General features: G+C 44.4%; 1 protein-coding gene across 1 annotated transcript in view; it reads right to left on the reverse strand.

Annotated features, from left to right (window-relative positions):
• Nucleotides 1-578: 578 nt before the first annotated feature.
• Nucleotides 579-22,030, reverse strand: part of FRMPD3 (FERM and PDZ domain containing 3) — a 69,380-nt gene continuing 47,928 nt past the window's right edge. The window contains exons 12-14 of the mRNA XM_054580388.1: nucleotides 15,295-15,439; nucleotides 5,231-6,052; nucleotides 579-3,653 (exon numbers count right to left, since the gene is read on the reverse strand). Coding sequence (XP_054436363.1) covers nucleotides 604-3,653; nucleotides 5,231-6,052; nucleotides 15,295-15,439 — 4,017 coding nt within the window. The 3' untranslated portion in view covers nucleotides 579-603. The remainder of the gene's footprint in view (nucleotides 3,654-5,230; nucleotides 6,053-15,294; nucleotides 15,440-22,030) is intronic.

Below are 22,030 nucleotides of genomic sequence, written 5' to 3' on the forward strand. Positions count from 1 at the left end.
GGGGACGAGGACTCCCGAGGCTGCCAGCTTGTTGGGTTGGCTGCAAACAGCCTTGTGTGGCTGTTTTCTGCAGGACTACCACCAGGGCATGAGCCCTCTGGGGTGGCTTCTGCCAAGTGAGTGTGAGCCCAGGGTGGATGGGCATATCTGGACAGAGTACCATTTCCCCTCTACTTGGCACTGTGATCTGCTACTACTGCCACTCCTCCCTGGAGGGGAACAGATGTCAGGAGGAGCTCAAGGTCATCTGGCCTGCCTGCTTCAGGCCTTGGCTTCCTCATGCCAAAAATGAAGCAGGAAGTGAGCCTGATGTCAGCGCTCAGCCCTAGAGAAGAGATAAAATACAGCTCTGCAGAGGGCGTAGTGATGAGGGCTCTCACAGTGACACCAAAAGGCCAGGGGAGGGGTAAAAACACCCAGGGCAGCAGCAGCCTGGAGACCTCAGGGTCAGCCTCAACACGGGCAGTTTTCACTCTCTGGAGACTGAGAGCTCTTGGACCCTGACAGGCCCAGCAGACACATACACTCACCACAGGATGCAAGGACCACAAAGCTCAAACCTGGGGCCAAGGCTAGGGTAGGGGAGAGGCCTGGGCAGATGCCCTACTTAATAAGGGTTTTTAAGGAGTGAGTGAATGTGCTCATAACAGTCGCTGAAGTTGGGGATCCTGGTGGATGCCCTGTGGTTGCCTCTATAGCTGTTGCTGCCTGCTGCTGCTGCTGCTGCTGCTGCTGCTGCTGCTGCTGCTGCTGCTTAAGATTCCGGGCAGTGGACTCCTCAGCAGCACGCAGCAGGAAGGTGTAATTCCTCACCACCTCTTCTACCTTGGCCAGCAGCTCTTGGCGCTGTGCCTCAGAGCGCACGATGAACACCAGCCGCACAAAGGTCTCAATGAGGCTGCTCAGCACCTGGAAGCTGCCCGTGATGGCTGCCAGCATGTGAGTTGGGCTCTTGTCCACGTTGGCCACACGGCGGCAGGAAGCCCGGAGCTCCTTGAACTTGAGAGCCAGCTCGAGCTTGTACTCAGAGATCTGGGAGACATAGGGCTTGGGGGCACGGGCCTCGGGGCTGGACACACACTGCCGCAGGACTGTCAGCAGCTCATTTGTGTCTAGCCGGGCAGCCAGGAAGCCATCAGGTAGGCCATAGGCATGGGCCCGCAGGGCATTGATCTTGGCCAGGCTCCCCTCGAAGGTAGACACCCGAAGGTCAATCTCCTGGGTGCGGGAGTCCTCAGGGCTGCTGCTGCTGCAGGTGGCGGCATCCAGCACCTGCAGGGTCCTGCTCACTACGGGTACCACCTTCTCATCCAGCTTCATGCCAGGCAGGATCTTCATGGGGATGGAGTAGGAGAGCTCATCCTTGCCGTCACTGGCATCATCTGCCATGTCACACTTGCGGTAGTAGAAGCAGTAGCGGATGGAGCAGCACTTGCTGCTTTCGCTGTCCTCATCTAACTCAGTGGGCTTCCGGTACACCTCTTCTGGCAGTGAGAACACAGCCATCTGCCTCGGGCCTTTGGTCTCAGGGGCAACTTGGACATACGAAGGGTCTCCCAGGGTTGGTGACTCTAGATGCTTGCTTTTCAGACCCAAGCCAAGGGGGAGGCCTGCCTCTACCTCCTTGGCCTCCCTGGGCAACATGCCCAGGGGTGGGTGTGAATAGACATCCAAGGTCAGGGAGGCCCTGTCACCCTGGTTCAGCTCACTGGTACTGTAGTGACGCATCAGTTTCCTGTAGTTGGGAGCTCCCAGACACTCGCCCCCCGAGGCACATGTGGTCAGGCACGAAATACCACTTTCAGGATCTGATCGGCACTCTCGGGATTCCAGGCTGGTGGAACGGATGCGCCGGACATTGGTGGGACTGCTGAGGCTCAAGTTTGGGCCAGCCTCTGGCTGCCTCTGGGTGGGCAATACTTTGTCCTTCTCCCTCCCTTGGAGGCCAGGCACTGGTGTCTGGGGCGCCTGTGGCCGACCTCCCCGGCACACACGCTTGCAATCACAACTGCGTCTTTGCTCACGGGACATGCCAGGCCCTTGCTGCACAGGGCTGCTGCGTAGCTGGCAGCTGCAGCGGCCTGGTGCTGGGGGTTGCAGATACTCATTGCCTGGCAGCTCCCCCTGGCTTGGTGGCTTTAGCAGTTCCTCAAGGAACTCCAGCTCATACTGCTTTACCTTTTGCAGCTGAGCCTGCCGCTCATCGGTCTCTTTCTTCTGGCGGGTTGGGAATGTGGCAGAAAATAAATTGCGCAGCCGGAAAGGACCTCGGGATGATTTTGGTTTTGTGGGGCCTTCAGAGGTTGCTTGGGCTCCATCTAGTGTTGTTTCAAGCTTCCTAGAGGGCATGGTGCTCACCTGACGGCTGGTGGCTTGGGGCCTCAGTGGGCTCTGACCTCGAGGATGGCAGCTAGGGCTCTGGTCTTGGGACTGGCTGATGTGGCTGTGCCCTTGTGGCTGGAAGCTGGGGCTGTGACCTTGTGACTGGCAGCTGGGACTCTGCAGAGCCATGGGGTAGCCACCTCGGGAAACCAGGCTAGTCTCCTCAAGCTTGCTGCTTTGGGATGTGCTCTCCAGCTGCCCCTTCTCCCCTTGGCTGGAGCCAGTACCCTGCTTGTGTAGTAAAGGCTTAGCACCCTCTGGCCCACCCTTGCCTGCCACTTCTCCTGTAGCTTGCTTTCCCACTGAATCTCTACTCGCTCTTGAAAGATAACTTTTGGAAGAGAAACTTTGAATAGGCAGCCTGTCCTCTTGTGGGGAAAGCTGCAGGCTGTCAGCCTGGCTGCCTGTGGGTGTTCTGGGGCTGGAAGAGATCTGTGGGCTCAGCTGCTGCTGGGAATTCCATGAGGTCTCTGAAGCACTGGAGCTCATTTTGATTTTAAGATTCTTACTGGCACTGCTGCTCATCAGGCTAACCTCTGGCCTTCCTACAATGACCTCAGGCCTCCCCATGCTGGCCTCCAGCCTTCTTTCCCCACTGCTAGAGGGATTGCCCAAGGCCCCGCCAGAGGCAGGTAGACTCTTAGTGTGAACCACCTGCTGTAGGGCAGCTGAGAGGATAGCTGGGGTCACACTGCCCTTTGGGTCCAAGATAAGCTTGGGGCTCAATCTGACCTCTTTTGGGAGGTTCTCCCTTAGTTCAGAGACCTGCTCTTCACTGAGGGGTGATGTGGCTGCCCTCAGTGACATCTCTAGGCCTGTCCTAGTGTGGCCAGCCCCTTTGTCTTCAGGAACAGGGGACAGTAAGCTCAGATTCTTCTCACTAAGCTGAGGGGACAGTGCTGGGTGCACTGCCAGGGCATATGTTCGCTCTCGCTGTGACTGGGTCTCTGACTGGGATAGCTTCCTCCGAGCGCCAGTGGGACCAGGACTTTGGCCTGTAACAGCTGGCTGGAGGGATGGGTTGGGATCCGGGCGCCCAAGAGAGTAAGGGGCTGTGAGAACCGCCTGGGCTGCGCAGCTCTGGATCCGGAAAGGCAGGTCTTTGCGGGTCAGAAGACTGTCTTTGTTGAGGTGCTGTGCCAGGAAGTAGGTGGTGTTCTGGTGTTTCATGGCAGACATCATCTCCGACATGTCTGTGAGCTCTGAAGAGTTGGTTTCATGGCCCGAGTCCAGCGATGATTCAGGGGTGATTGTGGCCAGCACAATCAGACCTGGAGGAACAGGGACAGGGCCTGCTGCACTTAACACAGATCAAGTCCTTTCCCAATCATATGTAGAGAGTTTATGGGGGCCAAGGTTAGCCAGTAATACTGCAATCTGGGGAAAACCAGTCAGACCTGGAGGGACTGCAGGGTTGAGGGTGGGAGGACTGGAGGGGAGAGAACAAGGAGCAAGCTGAGGAGAGGTTATGAGGGGCTGGAATCCAGAAGAAAAAAAAGAGGCACAGAGAAGATCTGGGCAGTTTCATGGCAAATTAACATGCAAAACAACATGTTAATCATTACTATTTTTAGATTTCACAACTAGGAAATACTATTTTGGCATTTTTGTTAATTGTCCTGAAAATAAAGAGCTGGCAAAGAGAGGTCCTTCTCTATCTGGCCCTCCTCATCTCGCCACGCTTTCCTACAGTCCTTGCAGCTGAGGCCATTTACTGAGCTTTCCATCCCTTGGGCTACCACATGGGCCCCTAGCCTTGGAGCAGCTAGTCCTTAGAGCTCCAGACTCTGAGGAAAGAGAAATGCCAGATGTGGAGGCCAAAAACATAGGGGCTGCTGTCACCAAGGATGCCCTAAATACAGAAAAGGCAGGAGTTGGTATTCTCTCTGGTCAGGCAGACTCCTACTGACTCTAACTTTTTCATTCTCTCTGTCAACACTGTCTCCCATCTCATGTGCTTTTACATATGCCTTACTCCTCCCTATTCCATTTCTGTTGCTGTATCACTGACTACTTATTTTTTAGGTATGTATTTATGAAGATGTGTATATATGACTATGGGTGCATGTCTTACACATGTGTTTGTCTACAAGATGGATATATGTGTATGTAGAACAGACAATAGCATGCATGTTGTATGATTTTCCCACATAATAATAATAATAATAATAATAATAATAATGGCCAACACTTACTGGGTCCTTCCTATGTGCTAGGCAGTGCTTAAGTGTTTTGTATGAATGAGCTCATTTAAACCTCAAAACAACTCTATGAGACATGACTATTGTTATCAAACCCATTTAAGATGACAAAAGTGAGGCATAAAGAGAGTAAGTGCTTTGCCAGGGTCACACTGAAAGTGAGTGAAGCCAGGACTTGGGTGCATCTGATTGAGAGCCCATGCTCTAGGCAGAACAAAGACCTCTGCTTTGAGCAGTGGACACTCTTGGCTCCCCTGATCCCAGGTCACTAGGTGGTTACTGGGTCATTTTGTTTTTCTTCCAGTCATGTGCATGTTGGATGTTCTTTGCCTGTCTTCTATATCTCTCACAATTTTGTTTTGATCCTCCATCCTGGCCTGGCTTCGTAGCTGTCACAGCCTCAATCCCTAGGGTCCAACTGCAAGACATTTCCAGAGATAGAATGGCGAGAGCCAGAGCTTTAGCTGGAGCTGAGCAGCAGACCCCTGCCATAGTATCATTGCTCTCGATACTATCTGAACCACCTCTGGCCCATCCACTGCCCTGACACAGTACAGTGATTTTGATCTCCGCTTGGGGAAAAAGCAATGTCAGCTGCTGGCCCTGCCTGGAAGGAGAGGCAAGAGGGAGGAGGAATGGACTGTTACCTGCAGTCTGTGGGCTTGGGGGGTGTGGTCCATCCTCTGAGGCTGCCAAAGCTTCTAGAGCCTGCAGAGTGGACACAAGGGCATCATCTAGCTCCTGGGCATGATCTCGGACGGTCCTTGTCTGCACGCTGTCAATCAATGTCACTGGAATCTCATCATACAGGAGCCCACGCAGATGGCGTCCCTGTTCTTGGCTCTGGACAGCCCGTCGCTTGGAATCATCCTCATCAGAACTGTTGTCTCGGAAACCAGGAGGTGGGGCAGCAATGGCAGGCAACAGTGAAGTGCTCTCATCTTCCTCCTCTTCCTCCTCCTCACTCCCAGGGGGTGGGAGGGACATCAAGTCTACTATATTGTCACGAGAGGAACTGGGCCTCCCACTTTTGCGAGGACCCAGCTGCTCCTGGATTTTGGCTTTGCAAGAGTCACAGTAGAAATTCAGGGCTTCAGCCCCAAGGGAATTGTCCAAGGTATAAGACCGGGCCCTGCTGGCACAAGGCTCATGGTCCAGGCTGGCTGCATCAAAGTCATCGGGGACCACATTGTGACCTTGACCAGAACTTTTGGATGTAGGGTCAGATTTGGTCCGGGGCCTGGGCTCCTCAAAGAAGATTAAATTCTCATTGACATCCGTTCGACTTTCCTGCTCCTTCCTTTGTTCCCGCATGTGGAGGTAGCAAAAGCTGACAAGCTCAGAGTCGGCAGGCGGGGGCGTGCAGCGGCTTGACTTCCTGGGGCTGGTGCCCATGCCGCCCACATAACTACTCTCCTTTTTCCCCAGGTGGCCCCCAGTGACAGGGCGGTGGGCGCTGTGCATGTAATCTAAACCCAGAAAGAGAATCAACAGATGAGCCTTGGTGCTGAAGACTGTGGCTGAGTTCTCTTGTAGTCTCTGGACTGGGTCTCTGGTGCACAGTTGGTTGGGAAGTACCAAGAAAGCCTTACCTGGCTGCTAGGAATTAGGGGAAGATGAATCAATTGCCCATGTCACTGCTGACCCTGAAAGTAGAGTGAGTAGAATAGAATGGCCTGAGATGCTAATTGCCCAATCATCTCTGAAATGGGAAGAGACATGCTGTGAGGTGGGGTAGGAGTAAACGCCTTGGTATCTAGGCACAGCTGGACTCTTACATGGATAGGTCTGCTCTGAGAGTCAGCTGTAAGCATACTTAAATAAGTGATATTTGTATCATATCATTCTTGGAACTGTCCCTGCCCCCTCCCTTTTCAGAGCCTTTCCATTCCCCAGTGCTCTGTCCCTCTTGTGTTATGTTAGATCTCTTCTAGCAAAAGGTAATAAATCTGACAAATTACTACTGCTTTAGTGGGAGAGTGTAAAATAGGCTATGTACAATGCCTGAGAATTTGCCCTTCAAAGAGGACTGTAATGGAGGGACCTAAAAGAATAGAGCTCCACTAGTAGAATTCTGGGCATTTCAATGTGTAAAGCATGTAGGAGACATACTGGGATGTGCATATATGGGGGAGAGGGTGGGAAGAACATTGTTACAATATCTCAAATCTCATTATTGCTCTATATTCATGTAGGGCCAGCTTATCTGTTACACATACATGTAGTAAAATGTTCTGGTCAACAGCTTTTAATGATGGTAACTCTGTGCCTCTGAGGATTTTCTATATCAAATGCTGCATTTCTAAATGGTGTTCTTTTCTTAGTCTGTTTTGAGGACCCCTCCCCATGTTATCTGTGAGAATATACTCAGGCAATGCCAAATCACTTTACTGACAGGTAGCAAGCAAGCACTAATTTAGGCTAAGGTCATCAGACATAATGTCATTTAATCCTCACAACCCTCCAGTGAGGTAGGTGCTATCATTATTCCCATTTTACAGAGGAAACTGATCCAGTTGGTTATGTAATTAACCCAAAGTGACATGAGTCATAAATGACAGTCTGGATTGGAGCCGAGGCGTGAGGGACCACAAAGCCCATATTTTTAACTACTACCTTATAGTTCATCATGGTAGTCAAGGTGTTGGAAAACAAAACTTCAAAATACCTTTCAAATTGCAGTTTGACAGGGTTAAGGTGTCAGTGTTGCTTTTCACTAGAACTTACAGCCACCACAAAAGCATAGTGCTGGCACTTAACAATAGAGCTCCAAAATATATAATGTAGAAGCTGACTGAATTGAATGGAGAAATACATAATACAATGGCAATAGTTGGAGTCTTTGATACCCCTACTTTCAAATAATGGATGGAAAAATAGGCAGAAGATTAACAAGGAAATAGAGAACCTGAACAATACCATAAACCAAAAAAATCTATAGAACATACCACCTAACAGCAGCAGAATATACATTCTTCTCAAGTGTACCCAGAATCTTCTCCAAGATAAACTACATGTTAGATCATAAAATAAGCCTCAATATGCTTAAAAAGGAATGAAATCATACCAAGTATGTTTTTTGAGCACAACAGAATTAAATTAGAAAGCAATAACAGAAGGAAATTTGGGACATTCACATTCATATGGAACTTAAACATTGCTAATTAAGCAATGGGTCAAGGAACAAATCACAAGGGAAGTTGGAAAACATTTTGATATGAAGGAAAATGAAGATACAACATACCAAAACTTACGGGATCTTGCTAAAGTAGTGTTTAGAGATAAATTTATAGCTGTAAATGCCTACATTAAAAAAACAAGAAAGATTTCACATCAAAAACCTAAACTTCAACCTTAATAGATTTTAAAAAGGACAGCACACTAAATCTAAAGCAAAAAGAAGGAAATAGTAATGTGTAGAGTATAAGAGAAAATCATTGAATCTAAAAGTTGGTTCTGTAGATGAGTGGATCAAAACACTGTGGTGCATTTACACAATGGAATACTATGTAGAAGAAAGAACTCCTACCTTTTGAGACAGCATGGATGGAACTGGAGAATATTATGCTAAGTGAAAAAAGCCAATTGGAGAAAGACAAATACCATATGATCTCACCTATAAGATGAATCTAATGAACAAAATAAACTAACAAGCAAAATAGAATCAGAAACATGGAAACATGGAACAGACTGACAGTGGCCAGATGTGGGGGGGATAGGGATAATGGTGGAAAGAAGGGGAAGGGACTACTAGTCAAAGAACATGGATGAATAACCCATGGACATGGACAACAGCATGGGGGGTGGGATGGGCAGAGGGCAGAAGGGTAAAAAGAGGGACAACTATAATAGAATAACAATAAAATAAATAAATAAAAGTTTGTTCGTTGAAGAAATCAATGAAACTGATACATTTAGCTATACAGACCAAACAAAAGAAAGAGAACATTCAAATTAATAAAATCAGGAATGAGAAAAGGGCCATACCTACTGATTTTACAGATACAGAATTGATTATAAGGAAAAATCATAAATAAGTTTATGCCAAAAAATTAGATAACCTAGATGAAATGAACAAACTCCTAGACATGTACAGTCAAAACTGACTCAAGAAGAGAAAATCTGAATAGGCCAATAACAGGAAAAGAATTGAATTAGTAATTATCACCCCCCCCCAAAAAAAAATAAAGGTCAGGCCCAAATGGTTTTACTGGTAAATTTTTCCAAACACTCAGAGAAGCATTTATACTAAACCCTTCCAAAAAATAGAAGAGGAGGAAACACTTCTCAAATCATTCTATGAGGCCAGTATTACCCAGATACTAAAACCAGACAAAAACATCACAAGAAAACTATAGAGCTATATTTTTTATAAATATAGATGTAAAGTTCCTCAATAAAATGCTAGACATCTGAATTCAACAACATATAAAAAGAATTATACACCATAACCAAAAGTGATTTATTGCAGGAATGCAAAGTTGGTTTAGCATCCAAAAATCAATTAAGGTAACACACCATGTTAATAGAGTAGAAGACAAAACCATATGATCATCTCAATGGACACAGAAAAGTCATTTGACAAAACTGACCACTCTCTCATGATAAAACTCAACAAGCTAGAAATAAAAGGGAACTTCCTCTATATGATAAAAGGTTAGGTATGAAAAACCCATAGCTAACATCAATCAGACTTGACGGTGAAAGACTGAAAGCTTTTCCCCCAAGACCAGGAAAAAGTCCAGAATTTGTATTTTCACCACTTCTATTCAACATTGTACTAAGAGATCTAGCCAGGAGTATTAGAGAGTAAAATGAAATAGAAGACATCCAGATTAGAAAGGAAGAAGGAAAAGTATCTCTATTTCCAGATGACATGATCTTGTACCTAAAAACAGTCTCAAGCAATTCACTAATAATAAAGTATTAAAAATAAACATGCTCAGCAAGGCTGCAGGATAAAAGCTCAATATACAAAAATGAATTGTATTTTTATACACTAGCAATGAACAATGTGATAATGAAATTAGGAAGCAATTCTACTTATAATAGTACCAAAAAGAATAAAATACTTAGCCATACATTAAAATTTTATGAAAGACATTAAAAAAAGATTTAAATAAATAGAAAGACATTCTATGTTCATGAATTGAAAACCTTAATAATGTTAAGATGGCAATACTTCCCAAATTGATCTACAGATTCAACACAGTCCCTATCAGAATCCCAGCTGACTTTGTAGAAATTGGCAAACTAATTCAAAAACTCATATGGAATCACAAGGGACACAGAATAACCAAAGCAAACTTAAAAAAAAGAAAGTAGAAGGATTCACACTTCCCTATTTCAAAGCCTACTACAAAGCAGTAGTAATCAAGACAGTGGCACTAGCATAAGGATAGACATACAAATAAGTGGGATAGAATTGAAAATCCAGAAAGAAATCCTTAGATTATGTTCAAATAGCTTAACTTAAAAATTGGCAAAGGATTAGAATAGATATATCTCCAAAGAAGATATACAAGTAACCAATAATCACATGAAAACATTCTCAACATCATCAGCCATGATGCAAATCAAAATCACAATGAGATACACTTCATACCCACTGTAATGGATGCAATAAAAAAGATAGACAATAACAAGGGTTGGCAAGGTTATGGTAAAGTTGTACCCTTCAACATTGCTGAAGGGAGTGAAAAATGGTACTGTCATTTTTAAAAATAGTTTGGCAGTTTCTTGAAGTTAAACATAGAGTTACAATCTGACCAGCAATACTAATCCACTCCTAGGTATATACCAAAGAGAAATGAAAACATATGTCCCCACATAAACTTGTACATGAATGTTTATTACATTATTATTCAGAATAGTGAAAAGGTAGAAACAACCCAAATGTCTATCAACTGATGAATGGATAAACAAAATGTGATCTATTCATACAATGGAATATTATTTGGCCATAGAAAGAAATGAAGGACTGATACGTGCTACAACATGGATGATCCTTGAACATTATGCTTAAGTGAAAAAAGCAAGCCACAAAAAGACCATATATTGTATGATTCCATTTATCTACAATGTCCAGAAAATGCAAAGCTATAGAGACAGAAAGCTGATAAGTGGTTGCTTAGGGCTGGGTGTGATTAGGATGGGAATAGGGAATTAATATTAATGGGTACAGAGTTTGTTTTAGGAAGGGTAAAAATATCCTAAAATTAAATTGTGGTAATGATTGTATAACCCTGTGAATATATTAGATGTTTTTAAAAACACAGAGTTGTGAACTTTCGAAATGGGTGAATTTTATGGCTTGGAAATTATATCTAAATAAAGCTGTTTGTTAAAAAGAAGCAAGCACTGAATGCATGATCAACTTCCAATCATTATAAAAAAGAACAAAAATGAGTTCTCTACTTGAAAGGAATTTATCCCACAGGATCCTGTCAATCTCTTATAAGGTAGGTTCTATTATTATCCTTAGTGTATAGATGAGGAAACTGACACTCAGTTTATGAAACTTGCTCATGATCACACAGCTAAGATACAGCAGAGCGGGGACAGGAACCCAAGTCTCTTTGACTTTGGATCCCAAGCCCTTGTTGTTTTCAATAGACCATGTTGCCCCTTTAAATATAGTTGATGTAACTGCATTGAGTGGGTTCAATTTAGGCCTTAGTGACTGTATCTAGGGAACTCCGGATTAGCTGGGGGAATAGTATGTAATGACCCTCTGAGACTTAGAGAAGAAGTGCTTGAAGAGACCACTGAGTTGGGAGCTCCAACTATCAGTTCAGGAGGTCTCTATCCCTGGTATTGTTCACAGGTCCTGGCAATGAACCAGGTGCTAATTACCTATGAGACAGCTTAACAATCTCAATTGGCTGCTATCAGAGGTGGCTCCCATGGGTATGTCAAATAAGGAGGTTGTGTCTCCTCTAAGACAAGGGCTGGAGGTCTGAGTGGCTTCTCTCCCTGCAAAATGGGATCATCTCTCAACACCAGGCTGTCAAGGCCAGGTGATGCACAGCCCACCACTTGGTGCTGTTATTTCCAGATCTGAGGAGCAGCAAGGGGCTGTGCGGAGGAGAAAATGTCCCTGAAGAAGCCTAAATCTCCTCCAGACACATGGTTGGAAATGCCAGTGAAGCCAGATGTGTCTGGCTGATGTCTGGAATAGTATGTCTCCCAGATTGCAAATCTGCTGGAAATTGCTCATCAGTTTCTCCCAAGGGGATGCCATAGTCTATCCCTCTGTACTCACCCACTCAGAAGACTGACTTTAAAGAATGCTGGATTAAAATGATGTCCATAATTTGTCCAAATTCATGCAGTTGCTTAGTATAAAAGAGTATTTTAATCCCAGCCTTTCTTATTACAGAGTCAGTGCACTATTGATATCCTCCCCCCTCCCAGCCTCTGCTATTAAGATAGGACTTTAACAGTGGTAGATTTTGTGACTATAAGGAGGTCATGAAATTAATAATAAAATTAATAGTAAAACTTAAAAAAATGCTTGCAAACAACAAGATGGTGATCCAACTGGAGTTATATTAAAAAGCCATTACACACACACACACACACACGTACAGTCAACACAACATTGGTACAACCTACTTTCTAATAATTGGCCGTGCTGTATTCTACAGTCTGATGATCATTATTGATCACAAGAACAAATGACCAAGAGGTCTTTCAAGAACCTCATGTCCTTTCTGAATCATCAAAAGAGAACCGTTATGTTTACTGTAGCTTTAGTACTCTGTGCATGTTAATAATTTTAACTATGTGAAAATCGGTAAGCCAGCCATAACCAGAATGTTTGATTCACCAAACCAAACTCTTCCCTAACTATGGGGGATATTTTAGAGTAAAATCCTCCTCTCACTATGACCTCAGTTGGGGCCCCCAATGCCTTATTTTCCTGGATTCCCTCAGGAGAGAGATGGGCAGCAGCCTCCGGATTTTCTATCATCCCAGTATAGGTGGAGAGTTAGCAGTTGTCTGAGACTTTCTCTAAGTTGTATCCTCAAGACCAGGTCCTGTTCTGTTGTGTTAGTTGAATTTCCTCTGTTTAAGTGCAAAGGCACTTACTGTATTGGCATTATCCCTTCATTCATCTGTCTGCATTCTCCCACTAGATTGTAAGCTCTGTGAGGGCAAGGACCATGTCTGTCATTCACAGCTCTGTCGGCAGTGCCTGGAACATAATGAATACTTGAGAAACAGTTGTTGTATGATGAGGTGAAATACCTACTTCAGGAAAACTATTGATAAAGCCCAACAGGTAATCTCTTCCCTTCCACATCCCCACTTTCTTTTTTGTTTTTTCCTGTGTCTCAGAGAAGAGGTGATGCTTTGTCTTTTCCAGTTGGTGGTTTAACAACATTCTTTAAAACCAGTTGTCTGAGTATGGAGTTGGGTTAGCTGGCAGCCAGCAGCAGCTATAGTACAAGAATAAAGACCTGGTTAGAGAGACCAGGCTCTGAGTGGGCTGGGGCTCTATTCTCTGAGGAAAAAAAAAACCCAGATGAGGTTGGCAGGATGACCATTCCCTTTAGGACTTTGCTAATAAACCAAAGCCAGCACTGGGGCTTCTCTTCTGGGATGAAAGTTGGGGCTAATGGAGGGAGCCATTCTCAGCTTTGTACCAGGAACTGGTGGCCCCTCATTGTAACCTGGGTGGAGGTCTCCTCAATGGTGCTGCTTGCTGTTGCCCTTTCCTGTCCTTGGGGCTCTGGGATAAGATGTTCACACCAGCCCCTGACAGGCAGAGCCATGAGACTCACCCTGCCCCACCTGCCTAGAACCCTGGGTGGCTGTCAACCCTGAAACTAATAATCCAAAAGGCCAAGCACTGGGCCCAGGCATTGGCCCAAGTCCCTGGGGTGGTCAAACACTACAAACAGTGGGGACACTATGGTGGTCCATCTGGCTCCTGCATGGACAAAGAGGCCCTGTGCTTGAGGCAGCCTGTGCCCCCATCACTCTGCAGGCTTAAGGAGGGGAGTTCTCAGGAATTAGGGAGGGGCTCTAAAGCCATGTCTAGCATTTATAGAAACCTTCTTTCTAGGCTGCAAGATAATCCAATGAAATTTATTTGCCTTTGTGAAAGCACCATGATGCAACATGGAATGTATTCAGTGAGGCTGAAGGGACACAGGGAAGCCTGTGTCTCTCATGTGGTACCACTATTCCCACAGCAAGGGGAATACTTAATGAAAGTGTTGGCTAGGGTGCTGATGGGATGACTGAAACCCTTTGGAAGGTAGGGTGGACTACAGAACCATCCAGGGGCTTTCTTAAAATGGACCCCAAAACAACCCTTACTTCCACATCTGTCCTCACTTGAGCTCCAGGCTCTTCTTTCTGCCTTCCCTTTTCCCTTTCTCCTTCTCTATCCTGCTCAGTAAGAGGTATAATTTACTTAGGTATGATTACAGAGAGGAAGACCACAGGTGACACTAACAACGCTAACACTGTCTTTGCAATCAGTTGGCCATCATAGGTTTGATAGTATATATGGCTACCCACTTTGGAGCAATTTTCCTAAAGACATGTGGCAATTTGGATCCCTGGGTTCTTTCTATTCCAAGTTCTTTTGCTTCTCTATGTGGCCTCCTTAATATGCCTTGGTGACACCTATCCTTTCCCAACTCTGTGTTTGGTGGATTACCTTCTATTCCTGCAGATAATGTTATGAAGTGTAAACATGAGCTTGTGATGTTCATGATGAAGAAAATGAGGTGAGAGGGTGTGTGTAGGTACACAGCCCACTGAGTGCTGGGTCATCCATCAGGTGTGATTTTCTACTCTCAAACTCCTCAGTCTAGATCAGATGTGAACATGCTGCAAGGCCAGACAGCCTTGAAGACAAAAGAAATAGTTAAGCAGCAAGACAAGTACAGGAAGAGTCTTCAGCACCTGAGGAGGATAACTACTGGGTGGTAAGTCTCAGCTTCCACTTGTGATGTTTGGGTGATGATGGGGTTGGGGGAACACTCACTGCATGTATGTGAGCCCTAGGTCTAACATCTGGAGTACCTGTTCTTTGGGTCTCCTCCCTCTCCTCCCATTTTGGTTAGGGGAAGCAGTATCTGGACTGTGCTGATTTCCCCCAAAGCCTCTGATTGTGTCATCATCAGGACAGCTCTGAGGAGTGGCTTCATTCAGCTGTCTGGGGGCTGCAGCTGACTGTTCTCAGTGGTCGTCCCCTCCTATCTCTAAGTCTCCTGATAGACTAGACTCTGGGCCTGTACAGCCTTTCCCAGCCTTCCGTGGCCTTTTAGTGCAGGCAGCTGGCAACCCCCCTATGATGAACAAAAGAAAGGTTTTATCTTCATTTTCAGCTTCCACTTCAACAAAGTTAGAACAACCATGGATCTCTCCTAGGTCAATGTACCTCTAAACCTTTGCTTTAGATTCAGTGAGATTTCTTAATTGGTTCTATTTATTGCTTATTTGCTATTTTTATCTTACATTGACTATCACAATTTGTTGGCACAAGCATTGTTTGTGGGACAGGCCCATCTGAAAGCAAGCTGTCTCTCCCAGTGGCTTGTGCCAAGTGGGATACAGTGGTACAGTGTCAGCTCCTGGTAAATAAGGAGCTGGCAGAATGGGGTGAGCACTAAGGCAGTAGAGCTCCTCCCTCCATGTCTCCAGGGTCCAAAGGGCCTCCGCCACATCAAAAACCGAGGCTGAGCCCTACCTGCCTTGATCATTGGAGGTGGAAGAGGCTGGCTGGTGGGCCTGGAGAAGACCATCTTCCTGGAATCCATCAGGAGGCGGCAGTACCCCGCGATCAGGCAGGCAAAGTTGGTGGCTTCGGGCCACTCCATCAACAGCACCAGAGGCTGAGGGAAAGACGGGAAGAAACATGAAGATATGGGAAGGAGGAATGCAGCTTCAATTGTTGGAGAATGACAGTAAAGAAAAGATAATTTAGATGGTTATAGAAACCATAGTTTCTGTACCAGAAATTGAGGCAGTTGGCCTGACAAATGATTTCTTCTTCTGATTTGAGAATCAGTTTATAGTAAACTCTTACCCAAATACCAAAACTAAATTAAACTTAATTACACGATTAGCAAACCACCTTTACAAATAAAGACTAAAATTATAAAACATCATGTGACTGTCATTTGGCTTTTACTGGGGTTGTCAGGACTCAGCAGATGTGCTGGCCAGCTAGGAAAGCTGGATGAATCTAGAACTTGAGGCTAGACTGAGGAACATCCTTGATGGGAACTTCCTTGAGTGTGCAAGATATCTTTTGGTCATCTCTATAAATGCCTATGATACCCAGGACAGCTACTGGACATGGACAATCCATGCAATCAAGTCCTCACTGTGCCTTGCAGGCCAAAGTCTTTCTGGTGTTCAGACCTATTTAGACCTTCATGTGCTCCACTTTTCCTTCTGTTTTCCAAAGTGTTCTTGAGATGTTAATTGATGCTCCTTAAAAGAGCTCCTTGGTCAAATACACATGTGAAACACTGGGTTAAACAAAGCAATACAGATAACTCTACTTATGGGAATTCTCAGATCCTTTACTATATTAATGTGCACTGCCAAACTTCAAGAGGAGGACTTCAGTATTTCAACTTTTCTAAATTATTTGACAAAAACATCTATTTCAGTAGAACATCTCATGGTGTTCTCAGGGTTGTTTTAACCCACCTTGGGCAATACTAGCATGCTCTTGACCTCTATTCTTGACCTTAAATCAGTTAAATTAATCCTGGCATTAGCTAGTTGACTGCCTCAAAGACCTGGCAATAACACAACAAATAAATAAATAAATAAATAAATAAATAAATAAATAAATAAAATAATGAAAAAGTCGGCAACTTTTCAATAAACCCTCCCAATATCTATGTTGTAATTTTAAAAGTGTGGCTTGAAAGTAAGTTTGGGTCAGATGGATATTAGCCATAAGAGCATTGTACCTGGGATAGGGCAGTGGCCTCTAGATTAAGACTATTAAAAAGTGGGCTGGCTAAAGAGGGAACAAAGAACTATCAGTTACCTTGACTTTTGAGGGTTCCCAGACTAGGCATTCAGAGTTGAAAGAATTAAAAGGGAACGAGTCCCTTTCCTGACCAGAGAGAAGGCCACTACTGCACCAGTACAGGCAAGAGGTCATTAGGGCCTCCACTAGGATAGTGGCAGTATAAAGGGACATCATGGAGACCTGATGAAACTTGGTCACCAACTAGACTAGCCTTCTTTGGCTGGACCTTGGGAACCATTCTGACTCCACACCAGCTCAGCGTTTAGTTAAAGTTGAACCAGTTTCCTTTGCTATTATCCCAGAATTCCAACACACAGCTCAAGTTAAATATTTGTAGTTCATAAAGACCAGAGGTTGGCAACCTTTTCCTATAAAAGGATAGGTAATAAATATTTTAGGTCTTGTGAGCTATACAAGGCTCTGTTGCAACAACTCTGTCATTGTAGCATGGAAACAGCCATAAATAATCCATAAGCTAAACAAATGGATGGGATGGTACTGTAAGACAACTTTATTAACAGATATAGGTGATCGTTCAGGTTTGGTTCATGGGCCATAGTTTGCCACCTGATCTATGAGTAAAGATTCTTTTCAGCTAACTACAATAGTTTGTATTCATTCACACCTCTCGGCTCATTTCATTTACCAACAGTAATCACCTTCTCCTTTGGAAATTCTCCTCCTGGCTTCTGTGTCTGTGAGGTGATACTGTGTTCTGGTTCTGTAATCTCTATTTCCATCTCTCTGTCTTTGGCCATCTCTTCTTGCACAACCTCTCCACCCAATCCATGCCCCAAACTCAGTCCTCATCCCTTAGTTCTTCACGATTAGGGCATAAACTTTCATCTCTGTGCTGGGGATTTCAAAATCACTATCTCCACACTTTTTCCCTCTGGAGCTCTTTTCCTATCTCAGAACTTGTAAAGTGGTATGTCTATAGCATACAATCTTGTGCTCAAAAGAATCCTGTCTTGACTTGTTTGATAGTTACTGTACATCCAATTACACTGCAAGCCACAGTAAAGTATTTGAATTCTTCCCCTTAGGCAGTGAGTTAGCAATGCCCCTGTGGAGCTTATGCAATACCATCAGCAAGAAAAGGAATGGTCTGTACCCTAGGAGCAATGGTTCCTTTCTACAGTGAGGAAGGGACCAGGATGAGATGCTACCTTTGGGTCATTATTAGGAAGGGACAGAGGGGATGTTTTTCCTCCAGTTAATGAATGTTTCTCACAACAGAACAGTCAACTTTGTGTACAACAAAGTAGAGACAGAAGTGGAATAGAATGGTAACGGAGGGCAGAGAGAGAGAGAGTTACCCTTTTTGTCTCACCCCCTGTCACCAGTGGCAGAAGGGGTGAGAGTAGCTGCTACCACCATTACTCTGAGTACCCAAGACTCACTAGTCTTGCCCCTGGAGCTATCACAGACATCATGGCTATCCCTTCTTGCCACAGCTTTATTTCAGGCCTTTATCATCTTTCAAGACCAAAACTCCTTGAGGCGTGTGTGAATGAGTGACAAGTGTACAGAGATCCTGAACCCCTCAGACTCTGGGTCTTGTTGCCTCTGGCCACAAGCTGCCTCATCTGTTTATTCCAGTGTTCCATACAAAATGTTACCTTTTTTTTGTGATATGGAAAAGGTAGGACACACCTCAGGATCTCCAATAGTCTTCTGATTGAACTCCCTGACTCCAGTTTCTACTCACTTCACTCCATTTTACTTCCATATTACAATTGCTTAAGTCATGTTCTAAAATATGACTCTCCCTGTCACTTAAAATCTTCAATAGCTCATCACCTAAAACCCACTGCCTTCCATTGTCACACAAAGCCCTTCAGGACCTGGACCCAACCTACAGCTCCAAGTATATCTCCCACTAACTCTGTCTGTGTCCTTCCATCACAGCCCCTCATCTTATGCTTCAGCAATGGCACATAATTTACAGTTTGCCAGAGATGTCATGTTATTGCTCCCCTTTATATCTTAACCTATGCTTGTACCTCTGGCTCCTGCACCCTGCTCTTTATACCCAGCAAGGTGCTACACACTGGTTAAATGGTTCACAGACAACATGACCCACTGAAAGACGCAGCCACTCATCCCACAACAGGGCCAAAATAGCTCCTGATCTCATGGTACTTATAATCTAGCAGAAAATAAGACATAAACCAAATAATCACAGACATGAATATGATTGCAAGGTATGATAAGCACTATGAAAGAAAAGTACAGAGTGATCAGAACATGGAATGTCCTGGATCAGTGAGTGGGTGGGTGGGTGCAAATGTGTGCACGTGTGACTAATTTGGTTGCAGAAGCTGGAGAGAGCTTCTCTGAGGATATACCATTGCTTGAAAAATAGAATAAGAGACCATTTGACCAAAGTACAGGCTGACTGGCTAGCTGACTGACAGACAAACTGATAGACTAGCTGTCTTCAGGGCTGTCTGACCTACTGATGCCCTGGCTAACAAGCTAGCTTCAGGACAGGAAGAATATTTAAAAGCCTAATAGTCTGACATCCTGACCAGTTAAACTGCCTTGTTGGCTGGTCAGCTGGCTGATGGACAGATCAAAGGCTAAGTGACTAACTGGCTGACTGACTTAACTGTCTGGCTTCACTTCAGTTTCCCCTCTTATTTCTTAAACCAAATATAGCTCGATGTTGGTTATAAAGCAGCATGAAAACAAAACCCTGTGCACAGAGAGAGCCAAGCACATCCCCAGCTTGCTCACCACAGCATATCAGGAACCTCTCCTCTGCATCCCTGCACAGCCAACTAGGCCTCAGCACAAGCCAACAGCAGCTTGTAAAAGGAATACAGATGCACTTTTTTTTTTTGCCAGCAGGGGTAAAAATCAAATAAAAGGCAGGAAATCAAAAAAGTTGGATAGGTTTTCTTAGAAACCTTCAAAAACAACATTTTCTTTTAAATAAGATTTTAATGATCGTGATGTCTAATGGAATGCTTGTCCCTATAGAAAATACTAGAGCAATAAAGTTCAAACATGAGAATAGGAGGCACATTGGGCCACAATAGATCCCTTGGGACATTACTTAGATGACTTCTTTTTTGTGTGTGCTTCTGTGGTAATGCAGTGTGGAAATGGCCCAGTGCTATCTCAGCCCCAGACTGTGTGTCCTCCACTAAGAACAAGTAAGCTGAATGAAAACTGTAATTAAAAATATGCCCAGGCTATCTTCACATGCTGAAAGAGAAAGGGAGAATGGAGTTAGAGATATGGCCAGAAAAAAGAAGGTACAGAGGGGATTAGTTTGACATACTCCTGCCCCATCTCTCTCCTGGAGTTCTCTGGGAGCTTGAAGGCGCCCAGTACTTTGGGATGCCAACTAGGGGGGACTGGTCCTGGGGTAGCCTCAGATCAGCCTAACATCCCTGAAAACAGGAAAAGAATGGGAATTCAGGGGCCTAGAGGGGCAAGGGTACAAGATGATGGTCCTTGAGCCCCAGAGGACAGTATGTTTGAGTTCTTGCTTTCACATCATTGGGAAAGGCTAATTGGGCATAGCCAGCCAACTTAGGGGCAATGCAGAATATCACTTTAATGCAGTGGTTCTCAGGCCAAATGCATATCATAATTATCTGGGAAGCTTTAAAAACCTACATAGCCTTGGAGAGGTAGAAGAGGGTACAGGGGGGATAAATGGTGATAGAAGACTTGACTTGGGGTGATGTATACACAACACAATATACAGCTGATGTATCATAGAATTGTACATCTGAAACCTATATAACTTTATTAACCAATATCGCCACCAATAAATTCAATAAAAAGGAAAAAAAAAGAAAACCTCTATACTCTAAAGTTAAAAAAATAAAAGAAAATAAAAACCAATATACTCTAGCCTCACTCCTAGACATTCTGGTTTAAATGGTCTGAGAGTAAGAGCCTGGTATCCAGTGTTGTTTTTTTTTTTTTTAACTCCAAACACAATTCTAATGTGCAGTCAGAGCTAAGAACTACTTCTTTAAGTGAACAACAGTTTTATCAGGTCATTCCAGAATATTCCCAGACCAGGGTGGCATATCTAGGGGGAAATGGGCCAAGTGTGACTTCTAACTTCCATGTTCCCTATTAAGAAATTCAGAGTCTTTTTCTTTAGTGTACCCTCTGCAGTGGTGTGCTGGTAAACATTTAACAACCAGTTCTCTGAAGTCCTGATTTGTAGTGTTTGACAATTTCCCTGGTGTACATACTACCAACATGGACACTTTCAAGTTATCGATAACACTGAACACAGAGTTGGTACAGGTATACACAACTGGCTCTCCTGCAGCTGAGCAAGCTAGCTCCAGCATGGCACGTACCCTAAGTATTGACTCCTACTAAGCCCAGGGAAGCCATTGTCCAGTAAAGAGCTTCCCTGACCCTATCTTCTCAAATCTTTCTCATTGTGCACATATATGGAGAGAGGCACCACTGAGTAACCAGAGATACTGCTGATATCAAGTGTCTCAAAGAAGCTTCCTTTTTTTTTTTTTAAGATTTAATTTATTTATTTTTAGAGAGAAGGGAGGGGAGGGAGACAGGGAGAGAAACATGGATTAGTTGCTTCTCGCACATCTCTAATTGGGGACCTGGCCCGCAATTCAGGCATGTGCTCTGATTGGGAATTGAACCAGCAACCTTTCAGTTTCTCAGGCTGGTGCTCAATCCACTGAGCCACACAGCCAGGGCTTGAAGACGCTTCCTTAATTTTCCAGCCAGAATTAATTTTGACCTTCTCTGTACTCTAATATGTTCTTGGTAACTCCATCTATTCTCATAGTTTTAGAGGTCAGAAGTCCAACACGAGTTTTGCTGGCCTAAAATCAAGGGTATACAGTGCTGCATCACTTCTGCTTTCTGGAGGTTCTAGGGGAGAATGTTTTTTTTTTTTTCCCTTTTCTAGCATCTAGAGGCCACCCACAATCCTTGGCTCATGGCTCCTTCCTCCATCTTCAAGGCCAGCAAGCTCGGGCTGACTGCTTCTCACATCGCATCACTGTAACCTTCTCCTCTGCCTCTCTCTTTCACTTACAACAGCCCTTGTGATTACATTGGGCCCATCTGGATAATTCAGGCTAATCTCCCTCTTTTAAGGACATCTTATTAACAATCTTACTTCCATCATTAATCTTAATTTCTCCCTGCAATATAACACAGCATAGTCACAGGTTCTGGAGAGTAGGCCATGGGCATTTTTGGGAGGTCATTACTCTGCCTACTGCACATGATAAATCTTTTTACAAAATAGAAACATTTTAATGTAAAGTGAAAAATTTTCCTATGGTTTTTCATATACCTTTTATCAGTTGCTTAAAATACGGCATACCTGAACTATATGCCACCAGATCACTGCAACATCTACCTAACCATTCATTGTTTTCCACTCAGCAAAGTGCAACCTTCTCCTAGCCCC

The sequence above is a fragment of the Pteronotus mesoamericanus genome, unplaced genomic scaffold, assembly GCF_021234165.1.
Source record: "Pteronotus mesoamericanus isolate MK-2021 breed Mesoamerican mustached bat unplaced genomic scaffold, CSHL_Meso_final contig_58, whole genome shotgun sequence".
NCBI lineage: Eukaryota > Metazoa > Chordata > Mammalia > Chiroptera > Mormoopidae > Pteronotus > Pteronotus mesoamericanus.